The sequence below is a fragment of the Xenopus laevis genome, chromosome 9_10L (genome assembly GCF_017654675.1).
Source record: "Xenopus laevis strain J_2021 chromosome 9_10L, Xenopus_laevis_v10.1, whole genome shotgun sequence".
In the NCBI taxonomy this organism is placed as follows: Eukaryota; Metazoa; Chordata; class Amphibia; order Anura; family Pipidae; genus Xenopus; species Xenopus laevis.
This window is the reverse complement of record NC_054387.1, coordinates 77,310,436-77,337,431: the sequence shown is the minus strand read 5'-3', so window position 1 is coordinate 77,337,431 and position 26,996 is coordinate 77,310,436. Positions and strand designations below refer to the sequence as shown.

The 26,996-nt window shown below is 37.8% G+C and overlaps 1 protein-coding gene across 3 annotated transcripts; it reads left to right on the top strand.

Annotated features, from left to right (window-relative positions):
- The first annotated feature begins 130 nt into the window (after nucleotides 1–130).
- Nucleotides 131–24,323, top strand: gpr155.L (G protein-coupled receptor 155 L homeolog). Of its 3 annotated transcripts, none has more exons than XM_018235924.2 (16): nucleotides 131–368; nucleotides 6,065–6,559; nucleotides 8,154–8,553; nucleotides 10,194–10,359; nucleotides 11,447–11,602; nucleotides 12,874–12,957; nucleotides 14,079–14,199; nucleotides 15,250–15,331; nucleotides 17,092–17,182; nucleotides 17,430–17,637; nucleotides 19,551–19,661; nucleotides 20,196–20,329; nucleotides 20,405–20,500; nucleotides 20,878–20,942; nucleotides 21,304–21,444; nucleotides 22,819–24,323. In XM_018235924.2, exons 2-16 carry the CDS (start codon nucleotides 6,106–6,108, stop codon nucleotides 23,039–23,041), a joined length of 2,532 nt encoding a protein of 843 aa, XP_018091413.1. In that variant the 5' UTR covers nucleotides 131–368; nucleotides 6,065–6,105; the 3' UTR covers nucleotides 23,042–24,323. The 3 variants fall into 3 exon arrangements, with proteins under 3 accessions (XP_018091413.1, XP_018091415.1, XP_018091414.1); XM_018235926.2 differs by having other exon boundaries at nucleotides 22,766–22,962; XM_018235925.2 differs by having other exon boundaries at nucleotides 133–368; nucleotides 19,566–19,661.
- The last annotated feature ends 2,673 nt before the right edge of the window (nucleotides 24,324–26,996 follow it).

Genomic DNA, 26,996 nt, shown 5'->3' with positions numbered 1-26,996 from the left:
TATATGTATATATATATATGTATATATATATATATATATATATATATATATATATATATATACAGCCTTCGGCAACCCCCCAAGCGCACAAAAACTGCCCCAACACAGCCCCAAAAATAACAGCAGCGAAACAACCCATGATACACTGATTTAGCCCTTTCACCGCTCCCGCTTTTAGTTTTAAAATACACCATGTGACGATGACGTCGTGCATCACGTGCGAGAAACGTCGCGAGAGAACGAATTGCCACTTGGAACTAGCAGCAACACTAGAACGAGCTGTCACTGCAGTGAGGGACTGTAGTTGGAGCGCCTGCTAGACCCGAGTGATGGAAGCGAGGACGGAACCGCCAGAGAGCTGTTACACGGTGAGAGTTGTAAATTGCCACAATGTCTGTGAGTTTTTAATAGAACCACTGACAGGACACCCTATAACCACATGACTAATACAACCTACTTGGCAAACACAGGAGGGTGCTCAGCTGTGTTGCTGATCTGTAGCTTTCAGGCAGGATCATACCATGTTTGGATATGGGGGGTGAGGGCTACAACAACAACTGGAATGGTAGATATGGGCATGTGACCGTCTTATTTTCTTTATGGTCAAGGTCATTTTTTTAAGTTAACTGATAGTCTGTCTCCGATAATAAAATCTTATATATTTGTGTTTAAAAGGTGAATGTGTTTTTGTCTCTTTAACTGCCTTCTGTCATTGTAAACCGTGGGGGAGAGAAGGTTGCTGAGCTCACGCTTTATTTCAAGGGGAGGCAAACTCAAAAATAAAATCAAGCCCAGTGAAAGGAAATTAACTTTCTAATATGCATTCATTCATTGCCCATTTTCAATGGTTTCAAATCTGTTTATACATAAGGCTGTTGTTGAAAGCCCCCTCTCTCTTTCCCTTCCTATTCTATTGCACTGGTGGTTCTGACTTTGTAGCAGAGAGACCTGTGAAGAAGCATGCAAGCCTGGCTACTGCTACATTGTTTCAAGATACTGAACCAGCAATGGAGAAATGGACAGAAAAAGTACAGCTCTAAATTGCAGTTATATTTACAGAAAAATGTTAAAACCATTGGAACTGTGGACATTTTTGATGTGGTGCTGATTTGCTGTATATAAAATAGGCACCTAGTTATTGTTGTGTTGCTGCTTGCAAAAAGGTAAAGTGGGTTATCCTGGCCCTGTGTGAAAAGAATGCATTTTTTGTGATGGGGGCTCAATAGAGATTTCTGAGCTCTGCAATATCTCCATCCAGACATCTTCTTTATAAATGTCCATGTGAGACAGCTGTGCACTAGTTGGAGATTCACTGGGTATCTTCTTGGGCTGCCCTTGTGTGAACTTTTGTTATGTGACCTTTAGACAGAGTGATCATAACTTATCAAGTAAACACTCACACTTTTTTTTTTTAGCATAAAAGCAGAATTTATTCATTTACTGGTATTATATAGCGCTGACATATTCTGCAGTTATTTACAAAGATTATGCATCATTCACATTAGTTGCTGCCCCAACTGAGGGCTAAGGTCCCCTTTATATTCACACACTGGGCCAATTTTCTCAGGAGAAAAGAAAGAAAATGCAAACCTTTTGCAGATCTTGGCTACCGATGAACTCAAGACCCCAGCACTGCAAATGCTTATGTGTTAATGCAGTTCTTGCTTAATTGGTCCCTCAGTACAGTGGGATCAGCCTCACTGGTCCCGCACATGGGGGAGAGATTTGCTGGTTTATTCACCCTGCCAAACAAGTGTATCTTTAAGAAGCCATCTTAAGGCTTCAGTTTTATTGCAGTGTTATTACTTTATATTACTTATGTTTATATTAAGGCACTCTTCTATTCATCTATCCAGTCTTATTCATGGTCTGGTTACTGGGGTAAAGTGGACCCTAGCAACCAGAAAATGCAGAAATTCCAGACTAAAGAGCTGCTTAAAAACTATAAAATAGTGTCTGAGTAACACTATCTGCATCCTACTTAAAGTTAATTTAAAGGTGCACTATGTGTTTAAGCAGACTTAAAAGGCCTCTTTGTTCCCCCAGGCCATGAGCTCTGGAGTGTAATGATGTGCATAGTTTGTACAAATGTGATGCTAGCTGTCTGTTAAAAAAAACAATGCTCATATTTCAAAGAGAATGTCATAACCACAATGCACACTGTATGATGAATGTACAGTAAATGATTACATCCACCGACTGACTGCAGTGAAACAGTGTAAGAAAAGAAATGTCACATGGGGTCATTTATAAACCCCAGAAAAAGGCTGTTGCTTTCTTTGCTGTTTTAGTATTATATTTCAGTTGTTATATTCCAACCCCCCCCAAAAGAGCTATTTAACATAATTTGTATGTGTGAGTGCATCACACAGCCGACAGTGTTGTGATTTATCACTAGAGCACTAAATTAGCAACAGCGCCTGATCTTCTTGTTGGACTTGTCTGCAACCAGACGGTGCCGTGGCTAAACTGCACAGAATATGTATGATTAATACATATGTAAGGAGCGGTTCCATCTTCAGATCGCTACTTTATTGTAGCAAGAATGTGCAAATATGTTTGAAACCTTAAATCTTAATCCGCCATCCTCCCTTTATTCTTTCCAATGATACAGGAAGAGAAAAATGGTTACATTAGATTTACATATCATGGTATGTGTTTCTTCACGTCTATTGCAAACCCATTATCCAAAAATCTCTGAATTATGAGAAGGCCATCTCCCATAGAGTGCATTTTAAGCAAATAATTCCTTTTTCTCTGTGATAATGAAACAGAACCATGTACTTAATGGTAACTAAGCTGCATGAATCCATATTGGTGGCAAAACAATCCGACAAGAGTTTATTTAATGTTTTAATGATTTTTAGTGGATTTAAGGTATGGCGATCCCTTATCTGGAAATCCCCAGGTCCCAAACATTCAGGAAAATAGATCCTGTACTCATTGTCAAGACAGGTGCAGAACCCAAAATTTTGCACTTCATTTCTGACTTTGAAAAAGCCAATGTTGAAAAGGCTATATTGTCCATGGACTGTTTGTTCTGTGAATGACAAGCCTTCTGTAGTTGTTTCTGACCCCCTGACCAGAAACAACTGGGTATGAAATAAAAGCTTTATTGGTTATCAAAAAAGATCTCTAATCTGAGCTTTTAAGATAATTATAAAATGAAAGCTTAAAAGGTTTGTTCACCTTACAAACACTTTTTTTTTTTAAACAATTGTTTTCAGATTGTTCACCAGAAATGAGGTCTTTTTTCAATTACTTTCCATTTTCTACTGTTTTTCCAAAATCTAAAGCTGGCCATAGACGCAAAGATCTGATCGTACGAATCGAGGATTCGTACGATTTTCGAACCGTGTGTCCCGACATTTTTCGTCCGGCGGAGATCGGTCGTTTGGTCGATCGAACAGGTTAGAAAATTTCTGTCAGCTGCCGATAATATCTCTGCGTGTATTGCCGATCGTACGATGTTCAGTGGGAGACTGTCACTAGCTTTGGTTGGACATAGATATCGTACGATTGCTGTCAGGGGCAGAACATTGCTGATCTGTTCTTTAACTAATCTGACTGGTAAAACTTTGATCTGAATGGTTAGTGGCGGGTCGGGAGATGGGAAAGTCCGATCGTACGATGATTCCTACGATCGGATCTTTGCATCTATGGCCAGCTGAGTCTGGCAGCTCAGTAATTCAGGCGCAGATTAAACTGTTACAAGTTTGCAATATTTAATTGATACATTTTTCAACAGCATCTCTAGAGTATTGGCAACTATTGTGTCAATTGTAAAAGCTGCCTTTAATGAGAAATTCAGGAATTCTGGTCAGCATGGACAAAGATAAGAAATGTATCAACTAAATGTATCAATTTCGAACAGTTACAGGGTTGGCGACGCCCCCCCCCGAGCTGCTTTAGAAGGTAAAAAATTAAACTTTAAACTTCAATATTATAAAAATGGTCACACATAGAAAATAGAAAGTAATCTTTATTTCTGGTGAACTATCTGAAATCAATCAACTGAGCTGCCCTACCCCATCCTGTATCTCTATTGGCTTTGGACCTCCTAGAATTATATACTCTGGTCCTAAAAAACCTACTATTTGATTTGCCATGCACCACCAACCTACCTCTGATATGTTTTTGCTTTCCATCTCCAAAAAGTCTTTTGTCTAGCATTATCATCATCAATTGTATTTGTATCAACAAGATGTGCAGTGCTTTCATAAATAGGGCTCTTACAATTATTAAACAATCAATGGTTTTGCAATAGCAACAGATCAGATCATCCTGATAGTAAGAGTTTACAATCAAAACAGATAGGAAACAATTGACATTCAAGGGTGTTCTTTGTTCTTAATGTGCCATTCCTTGCACTTACCCTTTCTTGAGGATTGGCATTTGTATTTCTTGTTTCCTTAGGCGAGTCATGTGAACCATTGCCCTTTCCATCTATATGCATTCATTCAATAAACTCTTACTTTTAATATTTGTCATTGGCTCTTCAGACAAAAATTCAACCAACTTATTCCATTAAAATGAACCAAAAATGGTGGCAAGAGTATTATGCTGTAACAAAAGATTCTTTCTCACGTGTTTTCAGTTGCAAGGACTCTTTCACTTGCAAAATCAATGTTTCTTCTTTGTAGGCCAAGTTTGTAGCATATGGTATTTTTATTTGTGTATGTGTTGCATGTTTGGGATATATAATTGTGGAATCTCCCTTTAAAAAATAAAATGCTGGCTTGCCCAGTAATATTTTTTTTTTATTGGACATATGGGTTGCACATGACATTGGCTTTTGCAATGATAAAAATACCCAAGTTCATATGATCCCTCATGCCCACTGGGTGACCTCAAACTTCTCTTTAGTACATCAGTATTGGCACATACTCTGTAATTCACTGAAAATGTACAACCGTTGCGTTATCTATTGAGTCACTGCCGAGTGATTCATACCACTCGATAGCTTCACTGAAAAAAGAAATCTCTTTGAGTTATTTGGTTTTTTTTTTTTTATCAGCGTTTTAGAATATTTACTGCTGCCAATTTTGCATAGTTTACCAATATCCTCTTGCATATGCAATTATTTGATTTTTGCTACAATATTCACATTTGCGTGGGAGTATATAAAGAGTAGTTTAGAAAATAAGATAATTTTGCATTAATTTATATTAAGCTCGTGTCACGAGGACCCCCAGACATTGCTGCCTTTCATTTTCATTAAAGGGTGGTTCACTTTTCAGTTAACTTTTTTTAGTTTGTTATAGAATGGCTAATTTTAAGCAACTTTTCAATTGACATTAATTTTTCATTTTTATCGTTTTTCATAATCATTTGCCTTCTTCTTCTGACACTTTCCAGCTCTCAAATGGGGGTCACTCAAATGTGTTTTTATAGTTTTTTCAATTATTTGCCTGCTTCTTCTGAAGCTGCCAAATGATTAACTTCATATAAAAAACAAATGAATGCAGCAAATATAATGTCACTGCTACTTTTTATGACTCCTCTATCTATTCAGGCCCTCTCGTATTCATATTCCAGTCTTTTATTCAAACCAGTGAATGGTTGCTAAGGTAATTTGGACCCTAGCAATCAGATGATTGAAACTGCAAACTGGAGAGCTGCTGAATAAAAAGCTAAATAAATCAAAAACCACAAATAATAAAAAATGAAATCCCAATGAATACCAATTGCAAATTGTCCCAGAATATCACTCTCTCAGTCATACTAAAAGTTAACTCAACCTCTTTAATAGGGGAAACGTCTCCTCAATGTGAGAGAGGTTCTACCCCTTTCATGGAGTCCCCCTGTCACTATCGAAAATAAAGTACAGAGATTCCATAAATGTAGATATACAGGCTACTGTAGTATCCGGTTTGGACACTTCTCTCCTGGAGGAAAAATACTGATGGAATACATAATTTGAGCCATGAGTCTTAGGCCTGTGGCATGTAACAAGTACTAATATCTACTAATGAGTAGTAAAATTATTTTGGTTGGTTGTTTTTCTGCACAGTGAGTCCTATTAACATTTTATTTTTATTTACTCTACATTTTCCCCATACAGGTCTCATACTTGATTTGATAAACATTTAAAAAAGAGATATCATGGACATTGCCTCAGGGACAACGTGGAAGAACTTCTCTTCTGGCATCAATATGCTTGGAGACAGTGCTGATCAGACTAATACCACTGGTGGATCTGCTTCTATGTCTATAAACAGGCTGTTCCCTGCTCTGCTGGAATGTTTTGGCATCATCATGTGTGGCTACATTGCTGGAAGAGCAAATGTCATAAGTGCAACGCAAGCCAAAGGACTGGGCAACTATGTCTCCCGTTTTGCTCTTCCTGCTTTGCTGTTCAAGAACATGGTGGTTCTAGATTTCTCCAACGTCAACTGGTCTTTTCTCTACAGCATCCTCATTGCCAAAGCTTCTGTGTTCATAGTAGTCTGCGTGCTTACATTATTAGTGGCTAATCCACAGACTCGATTCAGTAAAGCTGGACTTTTCCCTATATTTGCTACTCAGAGTAATGATTTTGCACTTGGTTATCCCATAGGTAAGTTAACCATTTTAAACTGAGAGCAACAATTACGTAATCGATAACGGTTGTGAAAGAGTATCCGTTTCAGTGGCACAGCTTCTATTATTTCAGCAAATATCTGTATTGTACAATGCAGTAGGTTTTGCATCAAATCCACAACTCTTTCGTTGGTGTGCAGATGCCTTTTTTATTACATTAGTAGATTTGTATCTTACAGGTAAGTAAGTTATAGTGGGGTTTTTTTGTGATATTTCTTCAGGTTAAGCTCATTAGGTACCTGGATAAGTACAGCTGATAATTGCTGCCCTGAACACTAAATGAAAAACATTTACAATTTAATTATACAAATAAAGAGAAATACACTGCTTATTTTGGAGCTCATTCAGTTGGGCTTATGTAGAAGAGGCACATAAACATTAAAATAATAAAAATAAAAATTTGAACTGCTGAAAGTAAGTATAAATGGAGACATACATGACATACATGGTGTCAGAGATTGAAAGGAAACCATGGTTGTCTCTGTCCGACTCGTAGGAGCCATTTCACAACCTCCCTAAGGCTGGCAGCTGTCTGTTACTATTTTGTCTCCTCCGGTGTAAGTGTGCATTTTTGACTACATCTGCTAACTGCACATATGTGCTGTAAAGTTTATGCAAACGTCCCTGATGATGTGTTAGAGGGGAAAATGGCCTCCATGTGAAGCTGCTTGTTTTAGGAAAATGTGATGGCGCTGGCAAATGGAGGGGGTATATGCTGTACAAATGAGGCCATTTGGGTGGGGCAGATGTGCCCAGTATAGATACATGGTAGGAAAATGTAGGCTTTACATTACTTTTAAGTTGTATTTGTGTCATTGTTACATTATACACACAATATACATTTTTTAATTCTAATACATCTATAGATTTGTATCAGTAAATTGTTGTTGCAGTTATGCATCTTTAACTGTGAGCACTTATTCACTTGTCCAAACAGTTTTCCACAATGTTGTGACACTGACAAAGATAAAATTAAATGCTTCCATGCTTTTATTCAAACTGCTTATTATTCTGCTGTGCTACCAACTGGAAGAAGGAATTTTGTTTGCACTCCTTGATTCCTGGAGTCCTTAATCTACCATGGCAAGAAGTAAATGTGGAATGCAGCCAAAGTCATTTAGCTTTTTCCTATGTTGCTGAATACAGCGCAATTAAGGTTCTTATATAAGGGACATTCAAAATATGTGTCAGTTATTTGACTGGCACTGCATCAGAATCAGGTGTGTATTGTTGATGTCGATGCCCAAGTACATTTTTTTCTAATCAATTCCCCGTGACAAATGACTGTGGATGCTGGCATTACCAGTTCACCATAGCCCAGTGTCTGGCATCTTCGAGTTATATCATTTATGATAGTTATTTCTCGGGAAACTAATATTGGTTGCCAACTTCCTTTCCTATGTATACATGCAGATAGAAGAAATGCAGACTATACAATAAATGGGGGACCCAACAGTTTACTGAAACAAAATGTTACTTATAGTAATGTCTGACATACCTGTAGATACTTGTATACTTATAAGAAAATATAACTAAAATAATATTTGTTTTTTATCTTTCTCATTTTGTAGTTGAAGCCTTGTACAAAACCACTTACCCCAAGTACCTTCAGTACATTTACTTGGTGGCTCCGGTCTCCCTAATGATGCTGAACCCTTTGGGCTTTGTATTGTGTGAGATACAGAAATGGAGGGAAAATCCAAATGCTTCCCAAAGCAAATTCAAGATATTGGGACTTGCTCTTCTCCGTGTCTTCCAGAACCCTATAGTATTTATGGTATTTATAGGCATTGCCTTTAACTTTGTACTTGGCCAGAAGATCCCAGTTTACTTGGAAAACTTCTTGGATGGCCTGGCAAGCTCATTCTCTGGTGCTGCTTTGTTTTACCTTGGCCTTACCATGGTCGGTCAGACTGGAAAACTTGAGAAGTCCTCGTTTGTTGCACTGCTACTGCTTATCACAGCAAAGCTGTAAGTAGGATATATGGGCTGTTAAAAGTCTAGGTTTTTATAGCTCTGAAATAACTTCATTCTTAGGCTAAACCATTCAGCTAGATTAGAAATTCCATTTAGACAGATGATATATTTTACACCAAAACTAAGCCATGTATGGAACATCACTCTTTGGTTAATGGTACAGTAATAGTTTATCTATAGACAATGTAGGAGCACATTTGCAAGTCAAACAATATGGCAGCTCACAATTGTATAAATACAAATTTACCTTGAAGGAATGTGCATCAGTAGGACAGCAAATGGTAAAAAATTCGGGGATTAACATTTTGTAAGTTGCAATGTATGTGGCAATAAATTCCTGGGTTATATTAAAGTCAATAAGAAAATCTAAAAAAAAGCGGTTTCATAGTGTTCCCTCTGGCTGGAGGGGAAAACATTAAAGGGAAAATCGCCAAAACAATTTAGGGGCATATTTGTTATTTGCCCCATGTGCACTCATAGGTGGATCCCTTGCATCATGTTATACTAGCCTAAAAAGACATTGGCTGATGTGCTATAAGCCTAAAGCCCTACAGGAATCAACGGAAGTTGTCATGCATAATGGAACTATGATTCTTACATCCATATGAGTGTGATTCCAACTTTGGCGCGGCTAAGCTACTTTATCAAGTACTACACACATTTTGAGGTTTGGAAATGAGAACATGCTTTAATATAAGAATCAATTTCAGCAGCCAGCTGGTACAGGTATGGGATCCGTTATCCAAATTACGGAAAGACATCTTCCATAGACTCCATTTTATCCAAAAAATCCAAAATGTAAAAAAATATTTCCTTTTTCTCTGTAATTGTAAACCAGTTCCTTGTACTTTATCCAAACTAAGATATAATTAATACTTACTAGAAGCAAAATCAGCCTATTGGGTTTTTGTAATGTTTAAATGATTTTTAAGCAGGCATCCAAAAGAAGAAGAACCAAATTACAGAAAGATCCATTCTCCATAAAACCCCAGGTCCCGAGAATTCTGTATAACAGACCCCATACCTGTACTCCCATCCAGATGCAGTTGGCTTGCCCTTACTCTATCAGGATCCTTTCAAACAATAGAGCATCTGTATGTCCAGGATTGTGCCCCCATGTGCACCAGAAGAAATGACAAAAATTTGGAGCTTTTTCATTGATACCCATATCTCCCTTAGTTCCTGAAATGGATAGGCATCTCTCCTTTCTTGCTATGGGGGCTGGGGAAAATCTTGAAACAATGACTCCTATTATGATGGTGGGATAGTTTGATTTTACAAAAAGGAATAGGAGCCATGTTATTTACCTTCTAGTTTAAGAGCAATACTTACCCTTCTCCATTCTAAGCAGCATTCCTACTATACATAGAAAATCATTTTTGCTGCATAGTGTAACTCCCTGGGATTCCATTTTCTATAAAATCAGTCAAATATGATTTGGATGGTACATTTAGTTGTACCTAAAAGACTTTTTTTTGTATCAAGGTTGGGCAACCGGGGACAATCTAGATGTCTTATCTACACCTCCCTTCATCCTGTAGGTATATTACTAGGAATTGTATTTCAGCTGAGCTACAGATATATAAAGCTGATTTAAAAAGAAAAACATTTCATGTTGCCTTCTTTTCTTTCAGGCTGGTTTTGCCACTTATCTGTAGGGAACTGGTGGAGCTCTTGGATAAGACTGGTGATGTGGTTAACCACACAAGTTTAGCTAACTATGCATTTCTCTATGGAGTGTTTCCAGTGGCCCCGGGTGTTGCAATCTTCGCCAGCCAGTTCAACATGGAATTGGAGATTGTACGTATTGTTGGGGGGGCATTGCTTACATATATCATATATACTATTTATACATTGGCATCCTTTTCTCTTGTTTTTTTGGGGGGTGGGGTGAACATTTTATGCCGTGTAATGCCATGCCAGCCTGTTTGTACAGAAGTCCTAAAACAAAGAATGGCTTCAAATTTGCCCTCCAAACCTCCAAAACACAAGAACTGTTTCTGCCAAATACAATAGGAACTTAGAGCAGCTCAGAGCATTATTGGAGGGGTATAGCCAATCACAGTCCTGCAGTCACTCAAGCAAAAAGCTTCCAGTGGTGTAACAAGCAGTCGCTGGGTCCCACAGCAAAAACAAATTTGGAAGGGCCCCCGGCACGCATTCCAGCCCTGTTCCCTACCCGCATACCTCATCGGGAGCTTTGACATGCATGCGCTCGCGAGTCATGGCACACACACATATTTTTACATATACAGTACAAGTGCCTGCAGAGGAGGGATTTTTGTACAGCAAAATAGTTAGGATACTGCAGGCTTCAGTTCCCTATCCGGTCAGCCTAGCTGCTGGTTCCTATCCTACAGTGCAGAGTGCCGCCGGCTCCCCTGCACAGCCTGGGAAAGGAGGCAACAGGAAGTGGAACAGATAGGCAGGGCTTGTAGGGTTTTGCAGAAATTTTCAATAAATCAACCCAAAACCCTACTTATTTAAGCACATTCCTTCTATATTTAAGAGTTTAATGCACTGGTACATTTTCACACAATAGGTCTCCTTTAAGGCCAGTTAGGACAGATTTGGGAAGAATGGCCCTTTTCTAGTTTGTATACTTTTGAAAAGCCCAGCTCAAGTCAATTATGGTAAGATTTGGTGGTGAATAATTCTATGGGGGCCTAGATATTCTTGGAAAAATGCCTGAATGTCTGATACAGTAATGTTTACATATGTTTAGCTATGAGCTAAGTGGGAGCCCAGCCAAATGTTGAGTCTCAAAGAGGGGGCTGAACCTGAAAGATTTGGTAATTATTTTTATGTGATCCTGTTATTGCTGGCAGCACAATTTTAAAACTAAACCTGATATTAAAATGTAACCTAAAATCTTTCTTCTCAACAGATTACGCCTGGTATGGTAATCAGTACCTTTGTGTCTGCTCCAATCATGTATGTCTCTGCCTGGCTGTTGACTATACCCTCAATGGATCCCAAACGTCTAGTTTCTGCCCTACAAAATGTCAGCTTTGATATTAGCATCTTGAGCATACTTTCCTTGGTGAGTTAGCTGGAGATCACAGTACATGCTACTACTCTAAATTGGAATAATAAGTACCTTAATCAGACCTGCTTTATTTAAAATAGATGTTGGGATATATTCCTTTTGCTAGTTCAGTGCACCTATTGATGCTGCCATGTTGAAGTATTCAAAGAAAAAGTTTTCTGTATCTAAACAATTTTAAATTCTCCTGACTTGTTCCATCATCTGATGGTTGGGCAAGACAGGCTTGAGTTTGGGTAACATCTCCCCAGGTCTGGAGGCCTATTTAAGAAAACGCCCACATGAGTTTTGGTAAAATTATGAACATTGTCAAGGTTTTTTTTGGCCCAGAAGAAAACCCTGCATGAGTTAGGAAACTAAGACAGGATTTTGCTCGTGCAGCATTCTTTTCTCAAAATTCACTAATTTAAAGATTTTTCATAATGACATACCTAAATGAAGTTTTTTTTTTTGAAAAACCTTACCTTTAATTTGTGTAGATTTTTCTGCTGAAACACATTTCATTAAGTTGATGGTTATTTCATGGTTTTATACGCTTAGTAATCCTACATTATATCACGTTTATATCAGATATTTAGTAAACTGGCATGTTCTTTGCTGGAAAAGGAATAGCAATCATAAAAATTAATCATAACTTAGATTCTGCATCTGAATTAGGAAGGCTTTGGTACAACTTTTAGGGCAGCTCCTTTTTGCTTAGGGCAAGTCAATGCCGGTACTGTCGATAGCATGTGTTTTCTGTAAACAGACATTGAGGGCCATACATCTGTGGAACCCAGTTAGAATGGGTGTTTTTTTTTCTCGCCAGTATGTGTTATACATTAATTACATTAATTACTGATTAAAGCAACTTTACAAATACAGGAGCCGTCAACATGTGTGATGTTAAAAACAAGAGAGGGCTTTCTACTAACTTGCAGGGTATTTTAGCCATAACTCTGGATTGGCATGGTGATTTAGCCAGCTTAATATGTTGTAGGGTAAATATGAATCTGTAGGGTGTTGGATAATGTTCTCCCCTTTGTAGTTAATGTTATTTGACCAATAGAAAATAATAAGATTTGAGATGAATAATGAGATTTTGCGGCAGCTACAAGTAACCAGTATATAAATGAATGGCTGTTTATTACCTCTTTCGGTTAAATGGGTCAGCATAAGCACACAGAGCAGTAGGAGATGAAAACAAAGTAAAAGCTATATTGCAGTGACTGTATCTTGAATTCTGAATGAACACTACTATTTACATAGAATGTGCTTTCTCTTCATAGATCTGGTCCCTTGCTGTCTTGCTTTTGAGCAAGAAATACAAACGGCTTCCTCATCTACTTACTTCCAATTTGCTTCTTTCTCAGGTTTGTGGCTTTCTTTTTTTATATACTGTATATAATTTGTAGAAATAGCACTCAGAGCTTTAGGCATACCCTAACCCATCCAGCCAGATCTTATAGCCCTTGGAAGCTTCCCCTATATGTAGCTCAGTCACAGGTCACTATGCAATACCAACCCTGGGGGTTCTGTAATGTACTGCACAGATTCCCATAATGCTCCTTCAATACATTGCACCGACCCACCTTGACCGTTTCCATGCAAAATTGGACAGACTTTCAAAACTCTGCACAGCTTACTGTGATCTTGCAGGAAACTAAATAGCCTTCCATGCTCCTACTGTACATGTGTCATCCATTCTTGTTTTGTGTATTGTACAACTCAGTACCTCTTCAATACAGTGCACAGAACCTTATTGGACAATGCGATAGCCACACCCCTCATGCTGTCACATGTGTACCTGCAGCATATAACATAGCTCCCAGATGGCTCTGCAGCACATTTCTTGATATTATGGCTGTCCTGAGTGTGCTCTTGGGCCTGAGCTTGGTTGCAGTAATAGCATCAACTAACCTTCAATTGTTTTTGAGGTATTTTTCAATCAAAACTCAAATTTTCAGGTTAAAAAAGCAACTTGAATCTTTTTTTAAAAAAAAAACTCGAATTTTTCAAGTATACCCTGAACCTGGAAATAGCTTGAATCCAAAAATACTTCCGCTAAAACCAAAGTCATGTAGAAATCAATGGCAGAGGTCCCTTCAACCATTTGGAAATGTTTGTAGCTTCATGATGTTCGGGTTTTTTTTCAGTGAGTTTTACTCAAAAACTCTGTTAATTCGAGCAATTCAAGTTTTGTTTTCGCTGAAAATCAATTAATTTGAGTTTTTGGGTTTTTCACCCCGATTTCTCGGATTCAAATTTTTCCCATTCAAGTTTTTTCTTAAATCAGAAAACATTTAAGTTGTGAGTTCATTTGAGGTATAAAAAAAACCTCACAAACCTCGACCTTTGATAAATAACCCTATAAGTCATTGAGGAATAGGCATCTGTCGTGTGTTGCATTCCAGGTAACTTGTATGGCATTTAGATATAGTGATGGAAATTGGCAAAAACACTTTGGCTACCCTTTTGTTTTTGGTTTCTTTAGTTAATCGCTTGTGTTGGAATGGTGATGTGGAACTTTATCATACAAGAGAGAAACGTGGTGGGGCAGATCCTAGTCTTTGTAATTCTATACAGTGCCCTCTACAGCTCTTATTTTTGGACAGGTATTTGCATGTGTGTTTTTTAATTAATCTAATTAATCTCTGATTGCAAATGATCTTTAAGGTTTAACAGAAAACATTTGGTGGTGGGTCACAAGTGGCATTTTAATAAATGTATTTTTTGGTCTAGGAAGTATATATTTGCCTTAAAGGGGTGGTTCACCTATAAGTTAACTTTTAGTATGTTATAGAGTGGTCAATAATAAGCAACTTTTCAATTGGTCTTCATTATTTATTTTTTTTATAGTTTTTTAATTATTTGCCTGCTTCTTCTGACTCTTTTCTTAAAAAAAACAAAACAAATGTATGCAACAAATGTAATGTCATTGCTACTTTTTATTACTCCTATTTCTATTCAGTCCCTCTCATATTCATATTCCAGTCTTTTTTCAAACCAGTCAATGTTGGCTAGGGTAATTTGGACCCTAGTAACCAGATGGTTGAAACTACAAACTTGATTGCTGCTGAATAAAAAGATAAATAATTCAAAAACCACAAATAATAAAAAATGAAAACCGATTGCAAATTTTCTCAGACTATCACTACATCTCTACATCAAGCGTGAACAAACCCTTTAAGAGTACACTCACTGCTCAGAATCACTGGTGCTTATTCAAAGAGCACTTCTGTCCAGGGTCTTTCTGTGCTTTGAACTACACACCAGATGAAAAAATCTGGAATGTCTAATTGCCTCCTACTGCCATGGCCTCATGAATAGGATGCTGACAACATACAGGCAGTAGTGTACTGATAAGGCAATCATAGGTCTCTGCACTCCGAAACAGAGCACAGAGACCTGCTGCAATTCTTCTACCTGGAAGGCAGGGTGCAAAGTGCTAATAACATGGTGGCCAGTGCCTGTTTTTTTATTTTATTTTTTTTGCATCCTGCCTTTCAGATAGTAAATGACTACTATATACTACTATACAAAAATATATACTTTACTATATAAAAAAAACCTTTACTATATAAAGAAAAAAATAGAGAAAAGTTGAAAAATGAAATCCGATGCTAGTGTCCTTTAACCCAACTTCTCATTTTTTTGCATTGCAGGCCTCCTCTCTCTGTCTTTGGTTTTGTTAAAAAAAAGAGATGGGAAAGTTCCAGTTGTTTTTCTAGTGTTGGTTGGATGGGGGTAAGTGTTTGCATTTCTGTGCATAGAAAACTATGGACATGGAATGTCATAATCAGTGATGTGATCTGAAGTAGGCAGACAACTCTACGCTAATTCAGTTAACAATGGAGACATTCCAGTGGTTCTTCTAGTGGTTGCAGGAATAGAATGGAAACTTCAATATCTTCTGAATCAAACAGAGAATTTTTACAAGTGCAGAAGAACACAATTATATTTAAATGTTTATAAGGCTCTTTCATTGTATGGTATAATGGGTGCTTTAAATAGCAAAATGGTATTCTGTTTAATACACTTTAAACATGAGTTGCGAGAATTTTTTGCTGCAATAACACTATGTAACCAGATCAGGCTACAACTGAACAGCAAAACTGTTGAGTACACAAAATGTAGAGTGATTCAGGTACTCTCTGTAGGTTCAGGTAGTACCAAGTGGTTTTATCAGCAGCAATTATAGAAGTAAAAGTAATTGAGGGTTGCAGTGGAAAAGCAGTTTTTTCTCAGTAGAACCTTTCTCACATTGAGGAGATGTAAGTTTCCCTAAGTGGTTGTTCATCTTTGAGTTAACTTTTAGTATGATGTAGACAGTGATATTCTGAGACAATTTGCAATTGATTTAGATTTTTTTATTATTTGCAATGTTTGTGTTATTTCGCTTTTTATTCATCAGCTATACAGTTTGAAATTTCAGCCATCTCTTTGCTAGGGTCCACATTACGCTAGCAACCATGCATTGTTTTGAATAAACACTGGATTATGAATAGGAGAGGGTCTGAATAGAAAGATGAGTAATAAAAAGTAGCAATCACAATAAATTTGGAGCCTAGATTGGGTCAGTGACCCCCATTTGACAGGTGGAAAGAGTCAGAAGAAAAAAAGGCAAATATTTATAAACTGTAAAACATAAATAATAAAGACCAATTAAAAAGTTGGTTATAATTGGCCACTCTATAACATACTAAAAGTTAACTTATTGGTAAACCACCCCTTTAAGGCAAATATATACATCCCATACCAACAAATACATTTAATAAAATGCCACTTGTGACCCACCCCAGATGTTTTCTGTTAAACCTTAAAGATCATTTGCAATCAGAGATTAATTAAAACACACACATATGCAAATACCTGTCCAAAAATAAGAGCTGTAGAGGGCACTGTATAAAATTACAAACACTAGGATCTGCCCCACCACGTTTCTTGTATGATAAAGTTCCACATCACCATTCCAACACAAGCGATTAACTACAGAAACCAAAAACAAAAGGGTAGCCAACTTGTTTTTGACAATTTCCATCACAATATCTAAATGCCATACAAGTTACCTGGAATGCAACTATAAAAAATAAATAATGAAGTGCAATTGAAAAGTTGTTGAGTCTAGCTGCTACCCTTGCAAATGCCCCTAAGCCTTTACTTACCCCTCTGTGCAGATTCTGTCCAGCGGAGTTCACAGGTGTAATCTTCGGAATGAGACAGGCGCTTCGGCAAGTTTTGTAAGGTTCAGCACATGTGCAGTTGTCGCAAAACAGAAAATCGTTCTCTAACTGCGCATGCGCCGCTACGCCTGTCTAATTCCGAAGAGAAGCAAATGACTGTCGTGAACTGCACTGGACAGAATCTGCATGAAGGTGTAAGGAAAGACTTAGCAGCTAGGCTGGGGGGGAGTAGGGTTTTTTTAAATTTAGGGTTAATTCTCCTTTAAAGGTGAACCACCTCTTTAACGCAACAATTTAATATATGCTTTGCTTTTTCCCACCCAGTGTCCCTGTGCTAGTTGTGTGTGTACTACTAAGTGCTGGGGAGCGTGACCTAGACAATATTGACTCTGCTTTTTTCTATGGAACATCCCAGGTAAGCTTAAAGTTCACTTGTACAATACTTGTAGAATAAAAAGTAGTAGTATGGGGCTCATGGTGGCACACTTTGGCATTGGAATCATGGTGGTGCCACGCATTTTGCAAAGCTACAGAATGCAGTGCAGGTAACAGATCAGCGAAAAGATGAGGGTAGGCCCAGCCTGCGTGTAAATGAAAAATGTACTTCAGTTGTGTTAAAGTTTATTACTGAAACCCCTTTCTTATTTTCTCGCATGCTCTAGATTATCTGCACAGCAGTGATCTTGTCCTGCAGCATATTGTTGTCAGGCATCTCTCTTATGTGTATGAGTCGAAGTGGCCAGGATGGGGACTACCATGTGTTGCTTCAGTCTTCCCAAAACAACAGCAACAGATCAGTCAACAACATGGAGGATTCAAAGCCAGACAGTCCTGCTTTGGCCAGTAGTTCTTCACTTTCAACAGAAAGAGGTAATACAAAAAAAAATCCAAGCGTTTTAATAAATAGGATTATTAGGTTTTAAAAACTCCATAGATTCCTTTGTATGGCATCATTATTTTAATATTTCTCTTCTGTCAAACATTAAATACTGTATGATATTTGGCACACTGTGGAAGACATTGATATTCATGCAAAAGGGGCTGAAAGAAATGAATTGATGATTGGCCTTGTGAGCACTTTTGCAATTTACATAAATGTTCTATATTTAGTGTATTTTAGCAGTTTTAGACCACTAATTGCAGGCTTTTTGGCTCAGAAGTTGTCTGTTATTATTTAAACTGTGCTTTCTATGCACATTCTGTATTCAGTTAACTCTAGGGTTGCTGTGTCAGTTGAGCAAAAACCTGGTACAGGTATTAGTAGTTTAAAAACTCAAACCACTAGAAATAGAAAATGGAATTGAATTGCCTGCTGAATATTTTGTAATTTTTTTTAATTAATATTTATTTTCTATTTTTAGTGTACAGTATATTTATGCAGCATAAAGCCTTCTGAAAACAGAAGGTATTTACTTGCCTCCTGCCATATACATAACACTGCCTTAAAGTAACAGTAACAACAAAAAATGTAAGTGTTTTAAAGTAATGAAAATAACATGTACTGTTGCCCTGCACTGGTAAAACTGATCTGTTTGGTTCAGAAACAATACTATAGTTAAACAAACTGCTGTGTAGCAAAGGTGGAAATTGAAATAAAGGCTATATGGCACAGGTTAAATAGTGAATAGCAGATATCATTATGTTCTACAGAGCTTATCTGCTATCCGCTGTGTAACCTGAGCCTTTTCTCCTTTGAATAGCTGCCCCCATGGCTACACAGGTGCTTATTTATATAAATAGTAGTGTTTCTGATGTAAACACAGCAGTTTTACTAGTGCAGAGCAACACTGCATTATATTTGTATTACTTTAAAACAATTAAATTTTTTGATGTTACTGGTTCTTTAATACCAACAATGAAAATTTAACTCTCACATAAGGCATTATGGGCGGAGAAATGCAAATCATTCCTTTATGTCCCTTTGGTCAACTATAGGGATACAGTCATGGGGAAAAAAAATTTCTCAAAAGAGCAAACAGATTTTTTAATATTCAATTTTGAAATCTGACATGGGGCTAGACATATTGTCAATTTCCCAGCTGCCTCAAGTCATGTGACTTGTGCTCTGATAAACTTCAATCACTCTTTACTGCTGTACTGCAATTTAGAGTGATATCACCCCCTCCCTTTTCCCCCCCAGCAGCCAAACAAAAGAACAATGGGAAGGTAACCAGATAGCAGCTCCCTAACACAAGATAACAGCTGCCTGGTAGATCTAAGAACAACACTCAATAGTAAAAACCCATGTCCCACTGAGACACATTCAGTTACATTAAGAGGGTAAAACAGCAGCCTGCCAGAAAGCATTTCTCTGCTAAAGTGCAGGCACAAGTCACATGACTGGGGGCAGCTGGGAAATTGACAAAATGTCTAGCCCCATGTCAGATTGCAAAATTTCAAAAATTTGTTTGCTCTTTTGAGAAATGGATATAAGTGCAGAATTCTGCGGGAGTAGCACTATTAACTGATGCGTTTTGAAAAAAACATGTTTTCCAATGACAGGATCCCTTATGCATCCAGAACCACTGGTTTATATTTACGCAAATTGCAAATGTGCTCAGAGGGTAACACCCAACACCCATTGTTTGAGATTACATTATCTAGTAAATATAAAATTATATAAACCACATGCCAGAATGTTGAACCAGTCTCAGTCCAGCTGTAGGAATTATGCTGACGGAGTGCCTACGGTTTCCTTTCTTTTAGTTGCACCATCATTTCTGTAAAATAGTTTGTAAAAGTTTGTAAATAATTCCCTATACTTACTGCATTATAGTGTACAGGTGTTCTTTCTGCAGATTTCTGTTCTTGCAACAAGGAGAATGGAGACTTGTGTCCTTCTGTGGAGTCGGCAGCTGCACTGAACATAAATTCGCCTCCAAGCATCGAGGAAGGTACAGTGTCCTTGTTAGCATGATGCCTGCTGAGTGTTCTGTCCAAAATGTCATGTTTCTGCACAAAGGTAACCAGTGGTGTAACTTGATATTAATAGATCCCACAGCAAATTATTTTTTAGGCCCCCAAAATGTCTAGAGGTTGACCTGTTTTGCCAATATTTATTGAAATTGTATATGCATTAGGACTTCATGGGGTCCCTATAACTCCTGCCACTGCAGGGTCTGTTCCACTGTAGTTACGTCCCTGAAGGTAACTCACTGGAGGGTATCAAAATTTAAGGAACTCCCCATGAATTCAATCTCTAAATTTTCTTCATCAGTAAAAAATGCACCAAAGTGCATAATCCTTATAATAAAAATGTTCAATTTTACTTTACTGCGCATTGGTGCCAATAGTCCTGGAGTCACCTTTCTTTATTAAAATTGTAAACCGAGAAATAGGTTTTTGCCTCCCTAAAGATTAATATTGTTGTCCTAAAATTATTTTGGAAAGGAGTCATCTTAACTTCAATTTGTTTTATACTTTTTAAGTGCATGAATGCCTCACCCGCTGCAACACTCAGAGATGTGTATTATCCCAAGAGGAACAACAGATCAACAGCGGAGATGCACAAATGGCCAGACATGTCTTACTCTGCTTATTTCTTGTTGTCGGCCTCCTTGCCGTAAGTCTCTTTTTCAGCCTGTTAAAATGAAGATATCATAATGCAGTTGGTAAAATCTATTGTTGTCTCTCTCAGAATGTTTCTAGCTGTTTCTGGTGGCTTTGTAACGTAGAACCAGGGAGACTCTATGTTGAGCTTCAGTTCTTCTGTGCTGTATTTAACTTTGGTCAGGTATGAATCTCCTTTTTTATTTTCTGATTCTTGTTTTTAATCCTCAGTACAATTTTATGTATTTGTATTTGGTAGTGAGGATTTGTAAATCAGAGTTGAGCATTTTCATATGATGTCTTCTGTTTCTTGGGAAGAGTTCATAGTGTTAATTTTGAAATATGCAAAGTAGTAAATTAGCCATTGTAAAGGTCCATATCATGCTGAATTTAGCAGGTATTGGAGACATTTATGAATGGAGAGTTTCCACCATTTTAGTAATCAATTTTAAAGTTTGTTTTAGATGATTCTGTAGATCAGAGATGAGGATGAAGATACACGAAATATGAGATACTGTAATATTACCACACAACATTTGTTTTTCCTTTTTTATTTTATAGGGTTTAATTTCATTTGCAATTTTTGGACTGGACAAACATTTGATTATTCTTCCATGCAAGAAAAGGTTTGTTTGCATCCTTTCTCAAAACCATAGGGAATTTGTGACCGTTAATCTGACCATAGCCCACTGCTAAGACAAGTATTTGCTTTATTTACTTTGGATGTCCATAAAGTTCCCTCAGATGGTTCTTCTCAGCTTGTGCAAACATCTAAATGGAGGTTTTTGATCAGTGTGGCCTCTTGTGATTCATACTTGTGCGCTGGAAGCAGAAATTCTTTACAGTGTAATAAGTATGGCTGGCAGGGGTTGCAACCATTAAACTTGACCTATAGGTAACTTTTAATGAACATTCATATTTTAAAAAGTAGTTTTTTAGTGTCAGTATCCCTTTAATGTCTCCATTTTTTTCTGTTTGGTTTTCCAGACTTGAGTTCCTCTGGAACGGCAGGGAATCCAATGTGATTGCTGAAGAAGCAAGCCTGCCTGAAGATATACGAATGACATGTCATCAGTTTGTACAGTACCACAAAGATCTGTGTATCCAGAATATAGTCAAGGGGAGAAGGTACGTGTGCAGTTACCTAACTGGGCTAACAATAGAATATAGTAGATGAAACGCACAAGAGCTAAAAAACGTTATTGTCCCATTTCTACAGTCTCAGTCCACCAGGATAAAAAGTTTAAGGGTTGCTTAAGGGAAACAGGATTTGGTTTTGCATGGTATTATTTGTAAGCTGCAGACAATCCTCATGATTAATAGGAGGTACATTGAGAGAGAAAAATACAAGGGGTCCTCCACACTCAACCCATTATCAATATATTAAGTACATATTAAGACATTTTGTGCATTAAAGGAATTGTTAAGTGTAAAAATAAAAACTGGGTAAATAAATAGGCTGTTCAAAATAAAAAATGTTTCTAATATAGTTCGTTAGGCAAAAATGTAATGTATAAAGGCTGGAATGACTGGATATCTAACATAATAGCCAGAACACTACTTCCTGCTTTTCAGCTCTTTTGGTTTACACTGACTGGTTACCAGGCAGTAACCAATCAGAGACTTGATTGGGGGCCACGTGGGTCATATCTGTTGCTTTTGAATCTGAGCTGAATGCTGAGGATCATTGCAAACTCACTGAACAGATATATCCCATGTGACCCCCCTTCAAGTCGCTGACTAACTTACAGGTTAGAGAGCTGCAAAGAAGAAGTTCTGGCTATTATGTTAGACATCCAGTCACTCCAGCCTTTATACATTACATTTTTGGCTGACTTACTATATTAGAAACATTTTTTATTTTGCACAGCCTATCTATTTACACAGTTTTTATTTTCACACTGCACTGGCCCTTTAAGCTACTAAAAATGCCTTACCCTTTAAATAAAACAGGCATTGTTTGTCCATATATTGCAATATATTTAACCTGGCCAACTACGTCAAAGTCATCCCTGATCTGGCCAGTCCTTACACCCAACATTCATCTGGTTCATTAAGAATTCTATTGCTTCATTATACATTTTACTCCGGGACTCATTTCCATATGATTGTAGGATATGGGCAGCAGATTTGTCTATACATGAAATCGACAAACAATTACTAACCAGGATGCAGAGATTGTTAGAGCCTTAGTGATGTCAGTCAGACACAAGACTGGGGTTAATTCAGTCTTGTACACTCTGCCTGTTGGGGTAAAGGCTCATGGTCAGGTTGTAAGTGGGAGATTGAGAGAGCAAGACCAACAACATCAGTCTTTGCCTGTTATCTCATTATTTTTTTGCATTACTGTCACTTTAACACTCTTTTGTTCCTAACCTAATATATCTTTTATTATGCTGTCTTTTCTGTCTTCCTCTCTGTTCCTCTTTACCCGCTGACCATTATGCAGTGCTGGTACAAGAATTACAGAACATATGGGTGAATCCTTCCTTTGACATGCAGGTGTGGTGCAAGGATCTCCCCAGGGGTCTTCTGGGGTTCTGATCTGGTGAGCTGGCTTCTAGAGGTGGGACTTGCTCCTGATCGAGGCGAAGCTGTGAAGTACGGAGAGAGGCTGCTCAAAGGAGGTGTCATCCAGCACATAACAAACGAATATGAGTTTAGGGATGAAAACTTCTACTATCGCATGCTGAATAAGAGAAGAGTCCCGATCCAAAGCAGCTAAAAGTGACTGGGAACTGGGAGTTATTCCTAATGTCCTTTTATAGCTGTACAGGCTGACTTGTGAGAGCGTTTTACCAGCCAGTACAGTATCATCCATGTTCTTATTAAATAAGCTTGACATGTCAAAGTTCAATGCCGTTTTGCCAAGCATTTTTACAAAACTGCACTTGAAATGCCCAGAACGTGCCTGGCTAAGCTACACTTGAAAAATGCATATATTATTATCTAGATTATAAAATTCAGGTACTGGTATTAGTGGCAGGACCATGTTTTAACATAAGCCATTTATTCAGACAGTTTTTTGTTATATAGGGATTTATCTCATGAACCTACTCTATGTATAGATTGGGAAACTCTTCAGTATTGTGCAACTGAGGTAAGAGGCCATAAATGTCTGTGTCTTTAATTAACCCTTCTCTTATACATTTATTATTGCAATTATCCATGTTTTGTCCAGTTTCTAGATTCTTCTGCTTGACATTTCAGGAATGTTTTATAAACACAATAACTGACCATTATCTTACCACTGAAGAGGGGTAGAATGTTCAGTATGAAAAGAAAAACTGGGTAAATAGGCTGCGCAAAATAAAACATGTTTCTAATACAGTTTGTCAAACATGTAATGTATAAAGACTGGAGTGACTGGATATGTAACATAATATCCAGAACACTACTTCCTGCTTTGCAGCTCTCTTGGTTTCCACTGATTGGTTGCCAGGCAGTAACCAAGGCACATGGGTCATAACTGTTGCTTTTGAATCTGAGCTGAATGCTGAGGATTAGTTGCAAACTCACTGAACAGTTATGTCCCATGTGGCCCCCCTCAGTGTTAGAAAGCTGCAAATCAGCAAGTTGGATTCTGGCTGTTAGACACCCAGTCACTTTATACATTACATTTTTGGCTAACTAACTATACTAGAATTTTTTTGATTTTGCACAGCCTATCTATTTACACAACTTTTACTTTTACACTGAACTGTTTCTTTAAAAATACACTAACCTGGGAAATGAAGGGAAGGGCATATGGTGTGGTGGCTTATTTCTCTGTTTTGGCTAAACAGGTTACATTTTTGTTTTTCCTGCAAACAGCTATTCTATAGATCCGGATACAACCCAGTGCCTTCGCATTACACTACTAGCCATTGTGTTGGGAGGATGAGGCTTAGGTTTGCAGCCAGGAGTTAGATTAGATGAAAGAGGTTGCTAGTGTGCCTTTAACAGTGTATTGAGATGTTTTTAGTGTGATCATGCCAGTAAAATATAATTTCAAGGTTTATGAAGGCCAGATAATCTACTAAAGGCCTTGTTGCATTTGAAGAGCCCAATATATTGCATTGCTTCAGACATACACAAATAGATTATTTTACTGTTTGTGCAAATGCTGCTGACAAAGTATTCATATTATTAATAAGTGGCACTTTGTTTGTTGCTGATAGGTGTATCCCGTCCCATATCACCATATATTCATTCACTTTAAAAGAGCACCTTTTGAGGTGAATGAAAGATATAATCACTGGAGGGTTGATAAATGTTAAGCACCACCTAGTGATTATAATTGCATAGCTCATACCCTGGGCCAGTCTCCTGTATGCAGAAAACGGTACTGGCCTGTAGTTCTACTGTAGAAGCACCACATCGAGATGTTGTTCTGCTTCTTTGATCCTTGGGCTGGTGGTGCACGAGTAGTTGATTGAGAAGCCAGCTTTTTTGCTTCTGAGTTTGGCTTTTTACTTTATTGTGCATGTGTACCTGGGACATGTAGAGAAGATCCAGAAAGAAGAAGAAGATGGTGATGTAGTGCTCCTAAAGTAGTACCTCAGGCTGGTGCCATTTTCAGTGATTATAGCTGTTCTTCACCTTTAGATAAGCATTCTGGTTTAGTCTTTTATAGAAACTTCATGAAAATGACTATTAATTCCTGTTCGGTTGTGACTCCTACAAATAGGACCTAATGTTACTCATTGCTATAAAAGCACAAAGGTACTTTCCAATAATGCATTCAAGGCGAATCTAGCCAGACACAATCACCCTTTCTATTTACCCTGCAAAAACATTTGAACTTGTATCCAGACAGCTGCAACACAGGACAAACTTTAGCCCTTTGAAGGCCATTTTTTGTTTAGATCAATCTTTTAAAATAAAACATTTGAGACCTGCATTTTGTAATTTGGTGTTGCTAGATATTAATGATTCCCTGTATCTTTTATGGAAGGTGCCACCAGTTACTGTCTGAGTTTGGGTAACGGGGTCTGTCCATGAACACATGACCGTTATCAAAGTGTCAACAAAGAGGTGTCTCTGTCTGAGCCGTAGGTTTGTATGAACACTATGCATGTTTAGCTTATGCAATATTTTGTTTGAAGCATTCTGGTTACTACCGTATATACTCCAGTATAAGCCGAGTTTTTCTGCATCCAAAATGTGCTGAAAAAGTCTACCTCGGCTTATACTCGGGTCAGCGGGCAGTAGCTGAGATTGCAGTCACTTTTAATCATTCCTATACCAACAGTTCACTTGGGGAGAGACTGTAATCTCCCACAATGCCCTCTGTTGGTTATATGAAAGAATAACAGTGCGCCCTCTGTTGGTTATATGAAAGAATAACAGTGACTGCAATATCACACAGCACCCTCTGTTGGTTATATGAAGGATTAACAGTGACTGCAATATCACACAGCGCCCTCTGTTGGTTATACGAAAGATTAACAGTGATGGCAATATCAAACAGCACCCTCTGCACATGGTAGTGGGACAATGCACACAGTAATCCGTTTGGCAATTCTGTGTCACCATCAACTTTGCAATGAAGTCCGGTTGATCGCTGGGGGGGTCGCTTTGGCAGAATGTGCGCTGCTGGGAGACAGGGCTGTAGTTGTGTCTAGGCTTATACTAGAGTCAATAAGTTTTCCCAGTTTTCGTAGGTAAAATTAGGTACCTCGGCTTATACTCTGGTCGGCTTATACTCGAGTATATACGGTACTTATCTATACCAGGCATATTCCCAGTGGCACCACCCATAGACACTTATGGAAATTCAACCACTGGTGCAGGTTGTTTTCCATTGCTAATGCCAACATTTTTGTACCAAGAATCACCTACACCAGCAGAGATGTGTAATTCTCTTCTGCCTCTTCCCATCTATAAAATGGGGGTAACTGCCCCCCAGCCAAAATAACTATTTCTATCATTGTTACTTACTATTCAGGCCCTCATCTATTCATCTTTTTCAAGCCACTGCCTAGTTGCTAGAGTAAATTGGGCCCTAGCAACTTGATAATTGCTAAAATTCCAAACTGGGAAGCTGCTGAACAAAAAGCTAAACAATACAAAGACCATAAAAAAAAAGAGGAGCAGTTGCAAAAGCTCTCTTAATATCACTGTCTACATCATACTAAAGGTTAATTTAATCGCTGTATATTCAAAAACTTTCTATAGGAAGGGAAATGTAAGGCTGTTAAATAAAATATATGTTTTAAATAAAAAAATTAAGATTTAGTTCTTCTTTAAAGTGATGTTGTACTGGAGAAAAGTGGCAAAAATCAATTGTATTTGCTTTTGTGTTTTGTTGTTTTTTTTCTCCTGTATATTTATAAAACTAGCAGATATGTCAGGATTCTTGCACTCTATGTGATGTAATACTTTAAATCACGTGTTTTCAAACTCTGCCCTAATATTGTGATTGAGTTATTAAGTTCTAGCATGTTTTGTATGTGATGCCATTAAGCAGTCAGGCCTGCTGGTGACCAGCTCTGTGGCTGTTTAGCTTTGACTACTAGAAACCTGAAGTCAGCTGTAGAGGGGATGTTCTGCAGTGCAACATATTTAGTGCAATATCATCAATAGCATGTTTGAAAATGAAAATATCAGACTCCGAGCCCGAAGATATCACCAACCAGTCACACTTTAGCATTAACATGTGTTGTTGTCACCTGACATCCCTACAATCCTGTTTCCCG

What these genes read in the sequence shown, in the direction of transcription:
- gpr155.L (XM_018235924.2), top strand. Translation starts at nt 6,106, where the DNA reads ATGGACATTGCCTCAGGGACAACGTGGAAGAACTTCTCTTCTGGCATC. An exon ending in CTGCTTATCACAGCAAAGCT is followed by an intron (nt 8,554 to 10,193) that starts GTAAGTAGGATA and finishes CTTTTCTTTCAG; the next exon opens with GCTGGTTTTGCCACTTATCT. An exon ending in TTCACTTTCAACAGAAAGAG is followed by an intron (nt 17,638 to 19,550) that starts GTAATACAAAAA and finishes TATAGTGTACAG; the next exon opens with GTGTTCTTTCTGCAGATTTC.